Below are 21,467 nucleotides of genomic sequence, written 5' to 3' on the forward strand. Positions count from 1 at the left end.
TGGATATGAAAAATGTCAATCTCTGTATTTCCTGGAGGTTTCAAGCCAAATGGGCAAGCTCCCACCCCTTTTTTCTTCACTTTTAGTATAAGAACTTTCTTTTGAGAATTCATTCTCCATTTTAGGGTTGTGTATGTGATAGGATATTAGGTGAAACACACAAGTGAATTTATGTTTATGTGTTGCACCACACTTGTCAAAAGTATAACTGAATTCCCTTCTCCCACACTGCTTTAATAAACGGATGCTTCAGCATTCAATCTAAGATCTTAGTATGGGTGTTAATCACTGAATTTTGAACTCTTGGATACATAACCCAGGACAGTGCATGACTGACCCACATGAAAGATTCCCCTCCTTCACAAGCATGTTTAAGGGTCACATTTGAAGTACACACACATGCAAGTTCCGAGAGACATGTGTAACAGTGTGTTTAGTCAAAATTCTTTCTCCTCACTATTTCTGCTGAGAAGTCTATGTGATAAGACTGTGCAACTGTAATGAATAACTGCAGGATAATGTCAATGACTTTCTAATACGCATTCCTCCAGCTGACATGTGGAAAACCTTCCCTTCTGCCATATAACCCATCTAGGTTGTTCTACAGTAATATTCAGACTGCCACTTTAAGACGGAAAATTAAGGGCCAACATCTCATGCTGAACACATAAGAGGATATTCCCATGTGTCACCATTAGAGATGGGGTTCACTGCCTAGTTCTGATCCGCTTGAATTCTGAGAGTCTGGATTTTGTTGCCAATCTGCCCTTTTTTGTTCCCATTTGCTTTTGCAATTGCCGATCCACTGATTTTTTTTTAGCAAAAAGAATTGTAATTTTTGACAAAAACGGTTATGAAAATGCTTATGCTAGTCTACCTTTTTTCTATTTACATATGAATTAGGCAGCTAATTGCCTAAAATTGGAGGGAGGTTAATGGATGTAAATGGCGATTGTTAATACCTAGACAGCAGTTAAGAATGCATCAGCTTAGAGCAGCCTTTCCCAACCAGTGTGCTCCAGATGTTGTTGGACCACAACTCCCATCAGCCTCAGCCAGCATTGCCAATGACCAGGAAAGATGGGAATTGTGGTCCAACAACATCTGGAGGCACACTGGTTGGGAAAGGCTGGCTTAGAGGAAAGCCAATTATGAAGACAATAATGTAAAATTCAGAGTGGATTTTAAAAACGTGCTGATGACAGCCACAACTCTTTGCAAGAAATCAATGCTGGTCCAAAAAAACAGCAGATAGTCAGGTTATGTATTATTTATCCTATTTAGAGGATATTCTCCCCCATCCTTAGTCACTATAGACTACTTCCCTTTTTCCTGTTCTTAATTTATTTTATTTTATTTATTTAATTAAGCTTATATACCGCCCTGTTCTTAAGTATGCATTGCGCTGGTTGCACTGCATGCTAGGCCATTACCCCAATGAGTCCCATGTGCACTTCCCATAGAAGGAGCAAGTAGTTGGACTCTTTCTCAGGTAAGCACAGAGGAGCGCTCTTGAGGGCTGTTGCTGCTGTGTTCTGGCATGCACACAACCCTCCCACTGAGGAAATGGCTGGACATACTGCTGTTTGCAGCATTATATGTCTCTGGCCCCAGGGCCTTGTTTGAGGCAATTGATACAATAACTTTGCTGAAGCTAATCAGGTCTGCTAAGAGCTTGAATGTAGGATAACCTGGAAAGCCTATTTACACTGCTTCATGTTTCATCATGAAAAAATAGTGAGACATAGATAAAATCTGGACAGTCAGAACGTTTAGGTTTCAGAATGTAGCTAGATGTTCCTCAAAAACAAATGATGAAACCATTAAACAATGAAAATCACTTGAAATTTACCCCATATTTCAGTTTTAGTGAGTCCATGATTCTAACAATATGCGGCTTGCATTCCTGATGATTTTCCATTAGGTCTGATGAGGTCACATTGTACGCCTGCGTGTCCACCTCTGGAACAAATGCCCACCTGTACCTGAAAACAAACATGGAAGGTCTTATCTTTTAAGAAAGTTGGTTAAGAGACACCCTCTTGTCCAATTATTGTAACAAGCAGATTTATTTAATGATGACAAGTAGCTGACCTGTTCTCCTCAGCTTCCCCTCCCTCAGATACTAATTTTGCAAACCAAGCAGAATCTAGAGTTACATTTTCTCCATATTCATCCAGATATTTTCATTTGCTATGTCATTCTGGTATCCTTCGGCATTTATGTTGGGCCTTCATTTCCAGCCCAGAAATTTTATTCTATACGACGCTGACAATGCTAGCATTTCTGTTGGTTTAAGACACTTAAATGAAGCACTGACATCTAAGAATCTAGTTTTGGACTGCAGTAATTACTTTGATGTAGCAGTCCTCCTTTGCTTACAGAGCAGGAGGGCGTAACCTGCAGGCCAGAAGCAGCCTGCCAAGCTGTGGGAAGTGGCCTCCACCTCCCACCCCTTTATCTCTAGATCTGATCACGAGATAAAGCACTCTGGCTGCTCTTTAGAAAGCGTTCCATGAAGCCACTCCCATGCAGGGAATTGTCCGAGTTCTCTGTACAGTCCTGTGTATTTCATTATATGTGACAAGTGTAAATGTCTGTTTCACTATGGTGGGACAGGGCTCTTACTATGTCTGTTCCATCAAGCCATCATGGTGGGATCAACTGCTGTAGGTTTGGCAGTGAACTGTGCAGAGGGGCCTTGGTGGGAAGACTATTCCTATTCCAGCACCATAGGCTACACTATCACACCAGGCAGCAAGGCACTCACCACATTTTCTAATTGTTAATTTAAAATGACAATAAACAAAAAGACTCAGGATTGCTTCACATCTTACAAGTGAACAGTGTGCTCAATGATCATGTGTGGCCACCAAAATAGAGGTGCCCCAAGCTGCTGAACAGAATCAAACAAAGTAACTAAAACACAGAAAATAGCAATAAAACAAGGAAGCTAACCAACTAAAGAGCCTCAGAAATCAGTAAACAACTCTGTGCAGCAGAGAGAACAAAGGCTTGCTGAAAAAGCAAAGCTTCCAGGTGACAATGGGACTCTGGCAAAGCATGAGACAACCTGACCCTCCTGGATTAGGAAGGTGCACACCACAGAAAAAAAGTCCAAAACCGCCCCACATCTCTGCAGCAAAAGGATGTACTAAAGGACATTACCAGAAGACCTTCATGTTTTTCTGTCTCATCATTCTATATTATTTGAATGTCATAAGGATAAAAATCAGTATGCTTACATTTGAAATAATTGCATCTTGTCTGGTGGAAAAGAAAGCGCTGTGTCCAAGAATTTACAAGCTGATAAATACAAGGAGAGTTCATTCTGTTGTATTTCACCAAGCAATGGACCATTGCCATCTGATGTTTTCTGTTTACTTATTTTACTGTTTCTGCGAAATTCATAAATACAAAAATCAAGGATTGAAGCACCACCTAACTAGCTATGTTTTTAAAATGTGAATACTGAACAACTGGCAAACCACAAACGATTTACAAATTTATTTCCCTATGGTTATATCCCACCTTTCTTCCATGGACCCCAAAGTGGTATACATGTGGTACTTCTAGGAGTTCCCCCACCAAGGCACCGACAAGAGCAAAACCTGCTTAACTTTAGTAAGTTGGTGGCTTCAAATGCTTTCTGATAATACCCTGGGTAAAGCCCTAACATCCAGGTGCATATACATCTGTACCCCCTTATGGGAAAAGCAGGGAGGTGATTTTAAGGGGGAAAGCAGCAATATGGCAATGGGCTCAGAAGCTCCTGGCTCAAAATTACAGCCGTCGCAGCTGTTTTTCGTTAAAAAGAAGAGAGTTGGGGCATTGTTGTTACATACACTTGTGTGTAACTTGTAGCTTGCTTCTGAGAGGTTGTGGCTATTACAAATGCTATTTATGAAATAAATGAGCTACATCTGACAAGACTCATCCCTCCTCCCCAAAGTTCAGGTCCTCAGGGGTAGGTTCATATTTTCCCAAGTGCATACCTTTACTTTCTCCCATATAACCAAATTTTTGTTGTTGTTATGTGCCTTCAAGTCGATTACAACTTATGGTGACCCTATGAATCAGTGACCTCCAACAACATCTGTCATGAACCACCCTGTTCAGATCTTGTAAGTTCAGGTCTGGGGCTTCCTTTATGGAATCAATCTATCTCGTTTGGCCTTCCTCTTTTTCTACTCCCTTCTGTTTTCCCCAGCATTATGGTCTTTTCTAGTGAATCATGTCTTCTCATGATGTGCCCAAAGTATGATAACCTCAGTTTCATCATTTTAGCTTCTAGTGACAGTTCTGATTAAATTTGTTCGAACACCCAATTATTTGTCTTTTTTGCAGTCTATGGTATGCGCAAAGCTCTCTTCCAACACCGCATTTCAAGTGAGTGGATTTTTCTCTTATCCGCTTTTTTCACTGTCCAACTTTCACATCCATACATAGAGATCAGGAATACCATGGTCTGAATGATCCTGACTTTAGTGTTCAATGATACATCTTTGCATTTGAGGACCTTTTCTAGTTCTCTCATAGCTGCCCTCCCCAGTCCTAGTCTTCTTCTGATTTCTTGACTATTGTCTCCATTTTGGTTAATGACTGTGCCGAGGTATTGATAATCCTTGACAAGTTCAATGTCCTCATTGTCAACTTTAAAGTTACATAAATCTTCTGTTGTCATAGCAGTTTGGTCACTAGCCACTCTTATGGGTAAAAGTAAAATGCTACTTTGGGAACACTATTGCAGTGCAGTTAAAACTATTTCCTATTAATACTAGTATCCATTATTGCATTCAAATTTCTGTAACTCATCAAAAAATAAAATGGGCACATTACTGTAGCTTCCTTTTCAACATTACCACAGCTTTGAGTCACACAAGTTCAGAATTAAGAGCAATTTTACAAACACGACTTTTGTATGTCTACAACCTTTTTGCTTCTTTTTTTCCTTCCTTGAAGTTACACACTACTGGTCTAGTTTGTGCCCAAAAGTTCATCCCCTGATGACTGCAATGTCAAAATGATGACCTGCATGCATGAATGAGCCGTCACAGTTCAGTAACACAGAAAACATTAAAAGAACCTTAAAAGCATTTCAAACACATTTCTTTTCAAATTAGCATGGCAACACAGTTAGCTGTCATCAAGTGCTCATCAAATGATGAGAAAAAAATGTACATGCATGTGTGAACCACCCAATGTCTTCTCTATAATGATCCTCAGAATAGAACAGATTAACATATTCCATTATTTGTGCAAAGTTGGGAAAATAGTCAGTGCAATATTTGGAACACAGGAAACTACTTCATACCAGGTCAGACCAATTTTTCATCTAGCCCAGTACTATCTATTCAAACTGGCACTTGGTTCTTCCAACTGGAGATGCAGGGCCTGAACCTGAGGACTTCTGCAAGCACAACCTGTGCTCTACTACTAAGCTATGGCTCCTCCTCAAATGGACTTATGAAACAGGTCACAAGGTTGACAACAACCCCAACTATCATATCAAACTGCCTTAACAAGATTACTTGTTTTTGTTTCTACGTTTATTATGTACAAGAAACCATGCTTACTTTGCAGATTCTTCCTCTTCTGCCAAATCTTCCTCTAGCTGTATAAATGTTTGAATCTGAGCAGAAGAAGTGAGGAAAGAAAAAGCCACCAAGATATTAATATATGAGGTTTAATACTGAATAAGTTTTATGTTACATTATGATCATTGGAACTAAGCATCTCTGTATATTTGAGGGGAAACATCTCAGGATTTAACAGTACTGAAGTTTATTATAAGTTACACAGAGAGCTTCAGTTCCAAAAGAAAGAATTTTTATTTTGCTAAATCCTACTCTCTAATTAAAACTTACCAGCTCTGTCACCATGATTGGCCATAATGAAGTTAGATGCTGAGGGGAAATCCTTAGCAAAAGAACCCTGAAGAACAGAAACATCTGGGCAGCTACTATGGAAGTCTGTCCAATTCGTAGGTTGTCAGTCAATCGCTCTAGAGTAAAGGTTACAAAAAGAGTTAACAGACTCATGCAGGGGTGGGGAATCTCTTCTGGCTCTTATCTGGTTTGGTGTTACATGTGCAATTATTTTTCCATGAAATCTGAACTTGAAGAGGTTTGATTTGGAAACCGCTATTACAAAAAAAAAAAAGACTTGCTATTTATACACATAACTTGCATAAAGATTCAGGTGAGCTATATAAAAAATTAGTGTCCCAGTGCAAAACTCTGGTTCTAAACTTCCACCATGTCATGCTATGAGCTATCATTTGTGTGCATCTTTGACCTTTAAGCATTGTACATCTCATTTTGGGTAGATTTAACAGTCACATCCTTTACTGAACACTGCAAAGTTTAACACTCACCTTGTATTAAAGGAAGGTACAGGTGATATTGATCAGTTTCTCCACTGAAAACAGCAAAGGCTTGACGCTTTAACAACATCGCCTTTTGCTCAAAACTTGGAAAAAGTTTTAAGGAACTGCTCTGCATAGCTATAATCAAGAACAGAATTGCTATTAATGCTAAGTTACAGCCTTTTATGAAAAAAATAGCTGCCACCTTAATAGAGAAGCTTAATTCCTTGTTTGATTTGAAGATTGTATTAAAGTAATGGGAAAATCATAAATTATGGAAGAATACTTACTCATCAAATCTTTAAGCATAGTTTTCTCATGTGTAAGAAGATGATCAATAACGGCTCGCCAACTGAATAAATATGATAATTAAGCAAAGATTAGTGTAATTTAAACTCTCCAATGCTGTGAAGCAAGATTTAAGGGAAATGATATTTCCTTCAAAGTCACCCAAGTGCTGTGCAGAGAAATTGTGCAAATCTTGTGCTTAGTCAGTCTGTGATGAATGCATATGTTGACAACCTACATACAAGATTCCCACAAGTTTCAACACAAGATAGGCTGAGACAACTTTAGTTTAATGATTTATACCAAGTCTTGCATATCTTTGAAATGATATATTAGAAGAAAGTAGATGTAGATGTATTGTGACACAAGTTTTGTAGAGAAAAAAAGACTCAGCACAGTGATGAGAGCCAACTCTTTTAACAAAAACCAATGCTTTTCTGAATGAGACCATTGACAATTTAACAACTTAATTGTTTTAGGAAATTCCAAACACAAGTTAAAATTACAACTTCATTGTAATTTCCTGGAGTTTGCCCATTTCTACATTCAGAACCCAGCAGCAAAATGACCCCAATCATATGTCTTACTGAATGCATGAAGTATCCATCTGGAAAAAAGCTGGATCCATATATAGTTCTAGAACATCTTTCTTCCATGCGCGTTTCGTATAGGCATAGCCACTTAGGGAACTGAGCAACTGAGTACTAGCACGGAAACTAGGTAGATTGTAGGCACTGTAAACAATATGCACAATATACAAATCACATACTTCGCAATAGGCACACCACATACTCCAAAAGTTCCAGACTTTGCAACAACATTCCACTTTAACATTGTTGATATTCAACAAAATATCTATATGTTAGTTGTAAGGAAAATTAATGTCTTGCCTTTTCTAAAGTCAGACCTGGAGTCAATAACACCAACATGCAGACCAGCCTATCGTAATTGGTAAATTATTATGCTCCTCTTTTCAAATTTCTAGAAATTCCTGACATTTCAAATTTCTGAAAATAAAATTGCTGTTTTTCTAACTTACATAAATGAAGCAACTTTACAGAGAGTCATATCTTATAAATGAGGTCTGTCAACTGAAGTGGAGTAACTGTTTCCATAGTTGATACTGAATTCTCATATTACATCCTACCAAATTAACACAAACTTCCTTGCAGGCCAAATATTTTCACATCAGAAAAAAAGCACAATTATATGCACTTGACTCTCAGGTTTCAATAATGCAACATGTGTGCTATATTGGCAGTAGATAGCAATCACTTAAGTTTTGGCAGATTGGTCAGTTATATTGCAGAAGAACAGTCTTACAGTGGCTTTGACCTTAAAGCAAGGAATCTGCCCAAGTAGGTTCCTCAGATACGGTATGAATTACACATGCACGATTTAAGAAAAAGTTATTTACCTGTGATTGCGTAAATAAGGAAACACATAATACAGCAAACGCGAGATTAAAGGCACTGCTTTCTCTTTTTCATCACTTCGATAAACCACATCAAGGAGAGAAGCAAGAACCTAGAGAAACAATGCTCCATTAAGAAGGAACAGCTCTTCTTATTCTATAAGCCTGAAGACTGAGAAATGTCACCTTTTCAAAATATTTATTTTCATCATTAGATAGACTACTACAGTTATGATTTAAGCAACCTATACAACTGATGCATCCACACGTCCCTCTTCCATGACTCACAAAGCACTGTATGCTCAAGGACTCCATCTGTCCTAGATAGTAAGGGAGGGTCTATGAACATGCAAAATTTCAGTTGTGGCATATATATTATGAGGGTACCTTTTTGGGGGGTTCTCATAGCTGGCTTCATGACAATGGATCCAGACATGAGTGCCTGAATCAAAATGGACCCTGGGAGAAACAGCCTTTTCTGTGAACCCTGAAGTTTTGCAAATCCGAGAGGCAGCAAAAGCATCCTGACTCAAGAGGTCATAAACCAAATTCCTAAGTTTCAACATCACCAGAGGAAAGAGAGCTCCTAACAAACAATGGTGCCCTCTGGACACAAGCTGCAAGATCTTTTGACCCCTAAGGGATAAGGAATCAATCACCCCAAAACAGGAATTTACACTAAATATTTTATGGGAGATAGAAATTAACCAGGAAACAAATTTGGGAGAGCACTCAAAACTCCCAAGTTTTCCATTGTTCTTCATTTGTCATGTCAATGCAATTCGGAAATACATTTAAGATCAGGATTTTGTGGGATTCGACAGCAACTTCCTGAATACTTCACATCTCACACTAGGAATACCATGATGCTGGACAGTCAGACTAAGGAAAGGTGAGATCTCTGACTATCTAGCTCCAGGTTACACAAACGACAGAGCTTTGGCTCTTGGGTTGGATACAGAAATCTTATTCCTTACTTTGAGTTCTGATATTCTTCAGGAAAGGTCTATTGCTATCACTTTCTTTCCTTTCTTAGGTGTAAGTATGTATGAACTTGGAAATGCTTAGCACAGGGCTCTTAAACTTTCTTAGCTTTAGGAACGGTATGCATGATAGTAGGTAGCGCTGCCTGTTGTCTCAAATGTAATTGTAAGTTACACTTTTCTGTAAAACTTGTAAAACACTTTTGTTTCTTCTTTCAATAAACCAACCTTTATTTTACCTTTTGTGTGTTTCTTTGGGCATGGTAGGAACAGGTATACACATGTAAGAGTGACATGTGGATTGATTACAGCTAAAGATTCCACTACACTCTTGGAATGCTTTTTTGGTGTCTGATGGTTGGATGCCCATGCAGGGATTCACATGTACACATGTACCAATATGAAGGGCAGCAACTATAGAACTGCTTCCTTCTCAAAGTAAAAAGAAATTGGGACTCACCTCTGCAAGAAGAGAGAGGGCTTGAACACTGTACACTGATGGAGCAGAGGCAGAAATCATTGAGGAAGGTACTGATGTGTCTGTAGAAGAAGCATCATTTTAGTTTTCTTCCTTCTCTTAGACAATGCTGAAACTTTTTACATTAGCAGTAGTTTTTTTTGGGGGGAAGAAGGCAAATGAGTAGAAAGTAGCTTGGATTCCTTTGTTCTGCAGACAATGGAAGAAGTTGGGCAACCCTTTTTGTTGTCTCAAAATATCTAGTCTGAATGTCCAGTCACATGCCCTTTAAAATAAGCAAAGTGGAGATGCACAAGAAAGGGACAATCTAGAGCACACAAGTAGTGAGGAAGTAACAGGAATGTAACTTTCCTCCACCAAACAGAGGGCCACAAGCACTTGAAACCCAGTGCAAGGTGAGGGAAGTACTGCATGGGGTAAATTCAAAGTAAAGAAAGGATTAAGTACCCGTCTCCCCAACTGCTTTCCTGATCAAAAGTTCCACCTCCTGGCTTTGCTTTTTCAAAAAGCTTTTTTTAAAAAACACACTGTAGCATATAATGTATAGTTAGACCCCAAGGAATTATTGGCAACATGTTTTTAATTGTAGATGATTCAAATGCATGGTACTCTCTCTCACTTGTTTTTGTTTTCTGGGATCAGTACACCTATAAAAACGTAGATTGAGTATGAAAACATGTGGAATCCTACTGGAGTGGGAAAGAGATCTGCAGCAAAGAAGCAGCTGACAGTGAAACAGTCTCCTCTGCCCATTTATCTCTTTCAGGTGCCCTGACCCTGATCAGAGGGAACGAGTGTTTGACCCCCCCTATGTGTGTGGCAAGCACATGACATCTGTCTCACTTCGCATGTTGGAGGTGACACGTCGCAGAAGAGATGACTGTGGCCTCCGCTGTCCCCCATCAGGTCTCTGGAGTTTCCCTCAGTGTGGCCTGGCATGAATACCATTCGGTCAGGGCTGTTCACCCAGGCCCCAACTCTGAGGCTAGGGCAATGGACTGCGATTGCCCATGCCATGTGGTGATGAAGGACAAAGCCTCCAGGCAGCTTCTCTGCACCTCTCTCCCTCCAGATCTTACCTCCCAAAGCTAACTTTCCTTAGGAAAAAAAAACGCTGTTGCAGGCGTCTTCTGCACATTACATGCAATGTGTTGTTAGTCCCTGAATCTAGCAGTTTCAAATTCCCTTTCTAGGATAGTTGCCTGGTGCCATCCTCATTTTTCTTTTTAGCACCAAGTGAAAATCTTTTTGTTTACATTGGTCCTTCAGTTTTTTTGTTTACTTTCAGTGATTTGTTTTATGGTTTTATTTTTGCGAGTCATTCCTGAGAGCTTTCGCTAAGGAGTAGCTAATACATCAAATAAATAATTTAAAAGAGAAGTTCAATAATAGAAGGAAGAAAGTTATTATTATTATTTTTTATTAGACTTTTATACCACCCGACTAGCTATAGCTCTCTGGGCGGTGAACACAAGATAAGTTGCTGAATATTTGTGCCATCAAAAGCCTGCACAATTTTGAGGAGACTTTGCCTCTTAGAATAAAGTCTTTCAATCCACTAGGGCAGCCTTTCCCAACTAGTGGGCCTCCAGATGCCGTTGGACCACAACTCCCATCAGCCTCAGCCAGCATTGCCAATGGTCAGGAAAGATGGGAATTGTGGTCCAACAACATCTGGAGGCACACTGGTAGGGAAAGGCTGCACTAGGGAATATTGCTCAATTTAGGAGCTGCTGATTCTACTTTGTCTCCAACCCCCCCCCCCAATCCAGCTTTGTTAATCTAATGACTATTACTTCTTGGTTTTTTCTATCCTTTACCTTAAGGAATCTGTGTGTTATGGTTAACACTCAAGAAACAGACAGATATGCCTTTTACTTAAAGCATTTATCTCCACTCTTTAGCTGGAAAAGGTTTTCAGAAGGGCTTACAAAGATTAGTAGTGAGACATGACATACAAATTGAAAAAAAAGAGAGGGAGAGAGAGGGAAGGAAAGCAAGCTAAGGCACCACTTCTCAAAATTCCATCTCTTACAATGAGTAGCTGGAATGGAAACAGTTTAGCTAACTGGACTGAATGGATACTCTCTGGAGGACAGCTAAGGGCAACTGGTCTCAACAGATGTGATGGGAAAGTCCAGGCCCATTTCTCTTCCCCTTTTCTCTATTATCACTTGTCTAGCTTAACTATTTAGTACTCCAAAATTTAGAGGCTGCTAGGAACTTTGTGAACTTGAAACCCTCATTATATGGCCAATGTTTAATGTAACTGTCTGCTCCTATTTCTTCCCTCCATCTTAAATGAAAAAAGTCTTCAGGCAACAAATTAAGCTGGGCACATCTACTAGCACTGAAACATCTCTCCCCTCCCACACCTTGCCATTCATCAAACACCCAATCTGTGGAAGAACTGTGTGACTAAAACGCTTATACAGAATACTACCCAGCCCAAAGAACTTTCTCTGTTTTTCTTACCACAGAAATCATCTTCAACAATGGGTTCATCTAAAGCTATCTGAGGCTGGGCTTTCACCTCCAGATTCCTGCTCAGCCAGCTAGTTTGTTCTAGGGAAGAACCAGCAACATTCCCTACAGCTTCCAGTATCTTCTGGGTTACCTCCTGAAAGGGCAAACAGAGTAAGAGAGGCAAGTGATTCATGCAAATAGACATAACACAGGAAATTTTGTTTTAATTAAGTAGTATTTTTTGTTCTAACAAAGGTGACAAGCTAAAAAACAAAACATCATTTTACTTAAATTGAATTCCACAAAGGCAGTACATGCCGCAACATGTTTTTCCCCCAAATATGGTAACCCAATATCAGTTTCTTGCTGGTGTTAGGTATGGCAAATGTGTGGCAAGCAGCCTGCAAGATGAGAGATGCCTATGGGCTTTTTGGAATCATGGAAATTTCTTTTTCCTTTTTCCTATGACTGCTGTAGCTATAAACCTGAAAGTTTAACAGAAGCTATGTTTTCTCATATTGTTTCTATAAGTATTACAAGATTTTGACACACCAGCTGGTCTGAAAATGCCAGCATTTCCTGATTCCTAGGAATAATCAGTAAGTTTGACAAGATATGAAGAATCATAGTCTCAATAAACCAGTTATTAAAATACAACAATCTATAACTAATAGTCATAGTAGATCTAACAAATATGACAACATTCAGATATTTTGCAACCTGCTTGGTAATACATTTATTGGTCCCCACAAGAAAGATACTCAGAATGGTCTCTGAAGATTAACCATGAAACAGTCTCATAAGAGGATGTCTTATGTGTTCTCCAACTCCTATAAAAATTACAGCAAAAAAAATATGAGAGACCATTTTGATCTCTGGGTGGCTATAAGGAAAGAATCTAACTTTAAAGCGAACTCTACCAAACATTTCTGAAGAATAGATACAGTGCCTTGCAAAAGTAATCAGACCCTTGACTAATGCTCTCATATTACTGAATTACAAATGGTACATTGTAATTTCGTTCTGTATGGTATTTTATTTTGAAACACTGAAACTCAAAATCAATTATTGTAAGGTGACATTGGTTTTATGTTGGGAAATGTTTGTAAGAAACATAAAAAACTGAAACATGTTCAACCCCTGTGTTTGTGGAAGCTCCCAGTTTACACAGATGAAAGAAATTGCCCTATCAAGGGCAATCACCTTTACCATTGGCCTCCACCTGTGAACCTTTAAAGTTGCTATCACGATAAAAACCCCACTGTTGAAGGATCATTTGTCAGGCTGTGGATCTGAAGGAAAATGAAGACCAAACAACATTCTACAGAAGTGAGAGATAATGTAATACAAATGCATAGATTAGGAAAAGAGTACAAACTAATATCCAAGTGTTTGGATATACCAGTGAGCACAGCTGTATCAATAATCAGGAAGTGGAAGCTGCATCACACCACCCAGACACTGCCAAAAAAGGCCATCCCTCGAAACTCAGTTCTCAAACAAGGAGACGACTTGTGAAAGAAGCCACAGAGAGGCCAACAATCACTTTGAAGGAGCTACAGAGGTCAGTGGCTGGGAGTGGAGTAATGGTGCGCCAGTCAACCATATCAAGAGCTCTGCATAACACTGGCAGGTATGGGAGGGTGCCAAGAAAGAAGCCATTACTCAAAAATTAAAAGCATGTCTGAAGTTTGCCAGAAAGCATGAGAGTGTCCCAGCTGCGATGTTGGAAAAGTTTTTGTGGTCAGATGAGACCAAGATAAAGCTTTTTGGCCAAAACTCAAAGTGCTATGTGTGGCACAAACCTAATGCTGCCCATGCCATCCCTACAATGAAGTATGGTGGTGGAAACATCATGCTGTGGAGATGCTTCTCATCAGCAGGGACTGGGCATCTTGTTAAAATCAAAGGAAAAATGGATGGAACAAAATACAGGGAAATACTGCAAGAGAACCTGCTTCAGTCCACTAAAAATCTGAAGTGTGAGAAGAAATTCACTTTTCAGCAGGACAATGATCCCAAGCACAAGGCCAAAGCAACACTGCAGTGGCTCAAGAACAAAAAGGTGAATGTTCTACATGGGCCAGTCAAAGTCCTGATCTCAATTGCATTGCAAATCTATGGTGGTCTTTGAAAATTGCGGTCCACAAGCAACGTCCAACCAACCTGAATGACCTGGAGTGACTCTGCCAAGAAGAATGGGCCAAAATTCCTCCAACACTATGTGCAAAGCTGGTACATTGTTGTTGTTACGTGCCTTCAAGTCGATTATGACTTATGGCGACCCTATGAATCAATGACTTCCAAGAGCATCTGTCATGAACCACCCTGTTCAGATCTTGTAAGTTCAGGTCTAGGGCTTCCTTTATGGAATCAATCCATCTCTTGTTTGGCCTTCCTCTTTTTCTACTCCCTTTCTTTTTTCCCCAGCATTATGGTCTTTTCTAGTGAATCATGTCTTCTCATGATGTGTCCAAAGTATGATAACCTCAGTTTCATCTTTTTAGCTTCTAGTGACAGTTCTGGTTTAATTTGTTCGAACACCCAATTATTTGTCTTTTTCATAGTCCATGGTATGCACACAGCTCTCCTCCAACACCACATTTCAAATGAGCTGATTTTTCTCTTATCCGCTTTTTTCACTGTCCAACTTTCCCATCCATACATAGAGATCAGGAATACCATGGTCTGAATGATCCTGACTTTAGTGTTCAGTGATACATCTTTGCATTTGAGGACCTTTTCTAGTTCTCTCACAGCTGCCCTCCCCAGCCCTAGCCTTCTTCTGATTTCTCGACTATTGTCTCCATTTTGGTTAATGACTGTGTCGAGGTATTGATCATCCTTGACAAGTTCAATGTCCTCATTGTCAACTTTAAAGTTACATAAATCTTCTGTTGTCATTACTTTAGTCTTTTTGATGTTCAGCTGCAGTCCTGCTTTTGTGCTTTCCTCTTTAACTTTCATCAGCATTCGTTTCAAATCATTACTGGTTTCTGCTAAGAGTATGGTATCATCTGCATATCTTAAATTATTGATGTTTCTCTCTCCAATTTTCACACCTCCTTCATCTTGGTCCAATCCCGCTTTCCGTGTGATATATTCTGCGTACAGATTAAACAAATAGGGTGATAAAATCCACCCGTCTCACACCCTTTCCAATGGGGAACCAATCGGTTTCTCCATATTCTGTCCTTCCAGTAGCCTCTTGTCCAGAGTATAGGTTGCGCATCAGGACAATCAGATGCTGTGGCACCCCCATTTCTTTTAAAGCATTCATAGCTTTTCATGATCTATAGTCTTTGTGTAGTCTATAAAGTACAGGGTGATTTTCTTCTGAAATTCCTTGCTCTGTTCCATTATCCAATGTATGTTTGCGATATGATCTCTGGTGCCTCTTCCCTTTCTAAATCCAGCTTGGACGTCAGGCATTTCTTGCTCCATATATGGTAAGAGCCTTTGTTATAGAATCTTGAGCATTTCTTTACTTGCATGGGATATTAAGGCAATAGTTCGATAATTACTGCATTCTCTGGGATCCCCTTTCTTTGGAAGTGGGATATATATTGAACGCTTCCAGTCTGTGGGCCATTGTTTAGTTTTCCATATTTCTTGACAGATTTTAGTCAAAATTTGGACAAATTCAGTCTCAGTAGCTTTTAGCAACTCTATTGGTATGCCATCTATTCCTGGTGATTTGTTTCTTCCAAGAATTTTAAGAGCAGCTTTCACCTCACATTCTAACATTTCTGGTTCTTCATCATATGGTTCTTCCGTGAATGAATCTGTCATCCTGGCATCTCTTTTATAGAGTTCTTCAGTGTATTGCTTCCATCTTCCTTTTATTTCATCTCGGTCAGTCAGTGTGTTCCCCTGTGGATTATTCAACATCCCTACCTTTGGTTTAAATTTCCCTTTCATTTCTCTAATCTTTTGGAATAAGGCTCTTGTTCTTCCCTTTTTGTTGTCCTCTTCTATTTCTAGACAGTAACTATTGTAATAGTTTTCTTTGTCCCTACGTACTAGTCATTGTATAGTCGCATTTAGAGTTCTGACCATGTTTCTATCTCCTTTTGCTTTTGCTTTCCTCCTCTCTTTAACCATTTTAAGAGTTTCTTCAGTCATCCATTGAGGTCTTTCTCTCTTTTTAACTAGAGGTATTGTCTTTTTGCATTCTTCCCTGATAATGTCCCTGACTTCAGTCCATAGTTCTTCTGGTTCTCTGTCAACTAAGTTTAAAGCCTCAAACCTGTTCCTTATTTGATCTTTATATTCTTTTTTTTTCTTTTTACAATAATTTTTATTCAAATTTTCATAAAACATAGAAAACAAAATCATAAATCATTCAAAGACAAAAAACAAAACAAAACAAAAATGATTAAACAAAAAAAAATAAAATGTTGACTTCCCATTTGTCACATATCAAATCAGTTATAGGTCTACAATATATAACAATCCTGTCTCTTAAATCATATTATAAAATCACTTTCCTCCAGTAGTTATCTTAATTAATCATCAAATCTCATAAACATTACTTTATTCTTTCCACAAAAAGTCAAAGAGAGGTTTCAATTCTTTAAGAAATATATCTATCAATTTTTCTCCAAATAAACATGTCAATTAATCCATCTCGTTAATAATTATAATAATCTTATTGTCATAACCATAGTCCAAATAAACATTTCGATTAATCCATCTCATCAGAATCTGTTAGGTCCAATAATTTCAACAGCCATTATTCCATTATCCCTATTAGTTCCATCTTCCATCTTCAATAGTCCTGTTAAGTCCAGTAATTTCAGTGTCCAATCTTCCATTATCAGTATTCCATAATAATCTTGCTGTTGTAGCCATAGTCATATAATAAGAGTCTGATGGGAATTTCCTCTATCCCAAATATTTTCTTGCCATCCATTCTGAATAAGTTGCTGAAATACTGTTGTAAAGTCATATCTGTGTTCTTCTTTTTTACAAAATGCACTGGCTCATCTCTTAAAGAGTTTTTCCATTGTCACATGGCTGCAGTTAATTCCATAGATTTTCTCTATATCAAGCTCCATCACATCATTCCAGTCCAGAAGATTATCCAAGCCATTGATAACTTTATCTCTAATATCTTCATTAATTTCTTCAGAGATAACGTTAAATTCCAAACAGTAGATTTTATTTCTAAAATCCATAAACTCCAGATCTTTTTCCAATTCCACATTTGTTCCAATCTCCAGGGCTTGTATCTTCCCTTTATTTTTTCTTTTCTCATCTCTGATCTCATTCTCCTCTCTCACAGGATCCCCTATTTCTTTAAGCTCCTGCGTCATTTTGCTCAGTTCAATTTTCAGCTCCTTACTACCCTGTCGCAGGGTTTGTTTCGTTATCTCAATCTCATCCATTATTTTCTGAAACATAATTACTTCCAGATTCTCAGCCACTTTCTTGATTGCCATTTTTAAAACCACGAAAACAAAGCAAAACAAAAATAAAGAAGAACCACTTCTTATTTCAGCAACAATTGGGTTAATATTCCAGGCTTGATGACATCACAGTATAAACAGAGCAACCTGCCTTATCTCTCTATGTTCAAGAATGCAAAACAAATTTAGTTCCCAGCATCAAAACAGTTAGTGGCGTCGTGAAGAAGCAGATTCGTCAAAATAAAATAGACCAAAAAGAGAATAGTCCCAGACAATATAATATTCCTCGGAATAGAAATCAGGAATAGAAATCCCTCTTCTGTTTATTATCTTTAGAATGCACTTCCAGGACAGCTTTTTGCGACAGAAACAGAGATAAGCTGTTAATTTCGTAAATAACAGAGAAGAGCTATATCTCACCCAGAAGTTGTCCAAAGCCGATCAATCTGACAAATCTCCTTTTGCTGCAACAATTTAAACCAAGTAAAAAAAATAATAGAAAGAAGGGTGCTTGCCTGTTAGTCCGTTCTCTCTTTAAAGAAAAGATAAACGTATCGCTTAAGCAGATAGAGCTTGTTAGGAAGTCCGTCCGGCATTGTTGGCTGGACCTTATCTCATAAATTAATGAAATCCAGTCCTCCCAACAAAAACAGGCTTTGAGGTTGATCTCTACGTTTCTCCCTGCCCGGGAGAAATTTCATCAGTCAAAAAAAAAAATGTTCTGACTGATTTATATCTGAATAAGCTTCTTTTGAGGCGGGAGCCCGTCCCAAAAGCAGGCACAAGCGAAGTCACCCTTCCCGGAAGTCCTTATTTGATCTTTATATTCTTCTGGGATGTTATTTAAATTATATTTTGGCATTATGAGTGCTTTGTTCTTCTTCTTTAAGCTTTACTCTGATTTTCGATACAATCAGTTCATGATCTGTACCGCAGTCTGCTCCTGGTCTTGTTTTTGCAGAAAGTATGGAACTTCTCCATCTTCTGTTTCCAATTATATAATCAATTTGATTCCTATATTGTCCATCTGGTGATGTCCACGTGTACAGTCATCTTTTTGGTTGCTCAAAAAATGAGTTGGCAAGAAACAAATCATTGGCTTCACAGAATTCAGTAAGTCTTTCTCCTGCTTCATTTCTGTCTCCTAAGCCCCACTTCCCCACAATTCCTAGTTCTTCTCTGTTCCCTACTTTTGCATTCCAGTCCCTCATGATTATCAGAACATCTTGTTTTGCTGTGTGATCAATTTCTTCCTGTACTTCTGTGTAAAATCTCTCCAATTCCTCTTCTTCTGTGTTTGCTGTTGGAGCGTAGACTTGGATGATGGTTATGTTAATAGCTTTCCTGTTTAATCTCATTGATATCACTCGCTCAGACCTTGCGTTGTAGCTCCTAATTGCTTTTGCTACATCACTTCTCACTATTAAAGCAACCCCATTTCTTCTTGATTTCTCATTTCCTGCATAAAATATTTTGTTGTTCCCTGATTGAAAAAGTCCCATTCCAGTCCATTTTAATTCACTCATGCCAAGTATTGTAATGTTGATACGTTCCATTTCTTTCTTGACAATTTCTAACTTTCCCTGGTTCATGCTTCTCACATTCCATGTTCCTATTGTGTGCGTCGTACAACTCTGGACTCTCCTTTTGCATCTGTCCGCATCAGCCTCTGGGCTTCCTTTCGGCTTTGACTCAGCTGTGTCATTAGTCACAGCACTACTCGTACTTGTCCTTTGTTCTTCCCCAGTAGCTCGGTGAGTGCCTTGTGACCTGGGGGGTCTCATCTTCTAGCACTATCTCGTGTTGCATTTTGGATACTCTGTTCATAGGGTTTTTGTGGTAAGAGGTATTCAGAGGTGGTTTACCATTGCCTTCCTCTGAGTTTGGATGCATCTTAGTCTAGTGTCTCAGCTTTGACCATTCCACTATGGGTGCCCCTGCTAGGAGTCTAACCTCTTGGTCTAGACTCCTTTTTTTTTTACAATAATTTTTATTCAAATTTTCATAAAACATAGAAAACAAAATCATAAAACATTCAAAGACAAAAAACAAAACAAAACAAAAATGATTAAACAAAAAAAAATAAAATGTTGACTTCCCATTTGTCACATATCAAATCAGTTATAGATCTACAATATATAACAATCCTGTCTCTTAAATCATATTATAAAATCACTTTCCTCCAGTAGTTATCTTAATTAATCATCAAATCTCATAAACATTACTTTATTCTTTCCACAAAAAGTCAAAGAGAGGTTTCAATTCTTTAAGAAATATATCTATCAATTTTTCTCCAAATAAACATGTCAATTAATCCATCTCGTTAATAATTATAATAATCTTATTGTCATAACCATAGTCCAAATAAACATTTCGATTAATCCATCTCATCAGAATCTGTTAGGTCCAATAATTTCAACAGCCATTATTCCATTATCCCTATTAGTTCCATCTTCCATCTTCAATAGTCCTGTTAAGTCCAGTAATTTCAGTGTCCAATCTTCCATTATCAGTATTCCATAATAATCTTGCTGTTGTAGCCATAGTCATATAATAAGAGTCTGATGGGAATTTCCTCTATCCCAAATGTTTTCTTGCCATCCATTCTGAATAAGTTGCTGAAATACTGTTGTAAAGTCATATCTGTGTTCTTCTTTTTTACAAAATGCACTGGCTCATCTCTTAAGAGTTTTTCCATTGTCACATGGCTGCAGTTAATTCCATAGATTTTCTCTATATCAAGCTCCATCACATCATTCCAGTCCAGAAGATTATCCAAGCCATTGATAACTTTATCTCTAATATCTTCATTAATTTCTTCAGAGATAACGTTAAATTCCAAACAGTAGATTTTATTTCTAAAATCCATAAACTCCAGATCTTTTTCCAATTCCACATTTGTTCCAATCTCCAGGGCTTGTATCTTCCTTTTATTTTTTCTTTTCTCATCTCTGATCTCATTCTCCTCTCTCACAGGATCCCCTATTTCTTTAAGCTCCTGCGTCATTTTGCTCAGTTCAATTTTCAGCTCCTTACTACCCTGTCGCAGGGTTTGTTTCGTTATCTCAATCTCATCCATTATTTTCTGAAACATAGTTACTTCCAGATTCTCAGCCACTTTCTTGATTGCCATTTTTAAAACCACGAAAACAAAGCAAAACAAAAATAAAGAAGAACCACTTCTTATTTCAGCAACAATTGGGTTAATATTCCAGGCTTGATGACATCACAGTATAAACAGAGCAACCTGCCTTATCTCTCTATGTTCAAGAATGCAAAACAAATTTAGTTCCCAGCATCAAAACAGTTAGTGGCGTCGTGAAGAAGCAGATTCGTCAAAATAAAATAGACCAAAAAGAGAATAGTCCCAGACAATATAATATTCCTCGGAATAGAAATCAGGAATAGAAATCCCTCTTCTGTTTATTATCTTTAGAATGCACTTCCAGGACAGCTTTTTGCGACAGAAACAGAGATAAGCTGTTAATTTCGTGAATAACAGAGAAGAGCTATATCTCACCCAGAAGTTGTCCAAAGCCGATCAATCTGACAAATCTCCTTTTGCTGCAACAATTTAAACCAAGTAAAAAAAATAATAGAAAGAAGGGTGCTTGCCTGTTAGTCCGTTCTCTCTTTAAAGAAAAGATAAACGTATCGCTTAAACAGATAGAGCTTGTTAGGAAGTCCGTCCGGCATTGTTGGCTGGACCTTATCTCATAAATTAATGAAATCCAGTCCTCCCAACAAAAACAGGCTTTTGAGGTTGATCTCTACGTTTCTCCCTGCCCGGGAGAAATTTCATCAGTCAAAAAAAAAATGTTCTGACTGATTTATATCTGAATAAGCTTCTTTTGAGGCGGGAGCCCGTCCCAAAAGCAGGCACAAGCGAAGTCACCCTTCCCGGAAGTCCCACTCCTGATGGCATTGCTGTCAGCTTCTTCAACAAATATTAATGTGTGTGGGTTGAATACTTTTGCCAGCAACATGTTTCAGTTTTCCATGTTTCTTACAAACATTTCCCAACATAAAACCAATGTCACCTTATAATAATTGATTTTGA

At 38.4% G+C, this 21,467-nt stretch overlaps 1 protein-coding gene across 4 annotated transcripts in view; it reads right to left on the minus strand.

The window, feature by feature from the left end:
• The window catches only part of DOP1B (DOP1 leucine zipper like protein B), a 100,317-nt gene that overhangs the window by 4,382 nt on the left and 74,468 nt on the right, over window positions 1-21,467 (minus strand). For all 4 annotated transcript variants that reach the window (XM_061627702.1, XM_061627703.1, XM_061627704.1 and 1 more), the window contains 10 exons: window positions 12,006-12,150; window positions 9,513-9,592; window positions 8,073-8,182; window positions 7,243-7,389; window positions 6,658-6,719; window positions 6,377-6,505; window positions 5,868-6,004; window positions 5,577-5,632; window positions 3,246-3,398; window positions 1,853-1,985 (listed from right to left, as the gene is read on the minus strand). In XM_061627702.1, coding sequence (XP_061483686.1) covers window positions 1,853-1,985; window positions 3,246-3,398; window positions 5,577-5,632; window positions 5,868-6,004; window positions 6,377-6,505; window positions 6,658-6,719; window positions 7,243-7,389; window positions 8,073-8,182; window positions 9,513-9,592; window positions 12,006-12,150 — 1,152 coding nt within the window. The remainder of the gene's footprint in view (window positions 1-1,852; window positions 1,986-3,245; window positions 3,399-5,576; window positions 5,633-5,867; window positions 6,005-6,376; window positions 6,506-6,657; window positions 6,720-7,242; window positions 7,390-8,072; window positions 8,183-9,512; window positions 9,593-12,005; window positions 12,151-21,467) is intronic.

The sequence above is a fragment of the Rhineura floridana genome, chromosome 5, assembly GCF_030035675.1.
Source record: "Rhineura floridana isolate rRhiFlo1 chromosome 5, rRhiFlo1.hap2, whole genome shotgun sequence".
In the NCBI taxonomy this organism is placed as follows: domain Eukaryota; kingdom Metazoa; phylum Chordata; class Lepidosauria; order Squamata; family Rhineuridae; genus Rhineura; species Rhineura floridana.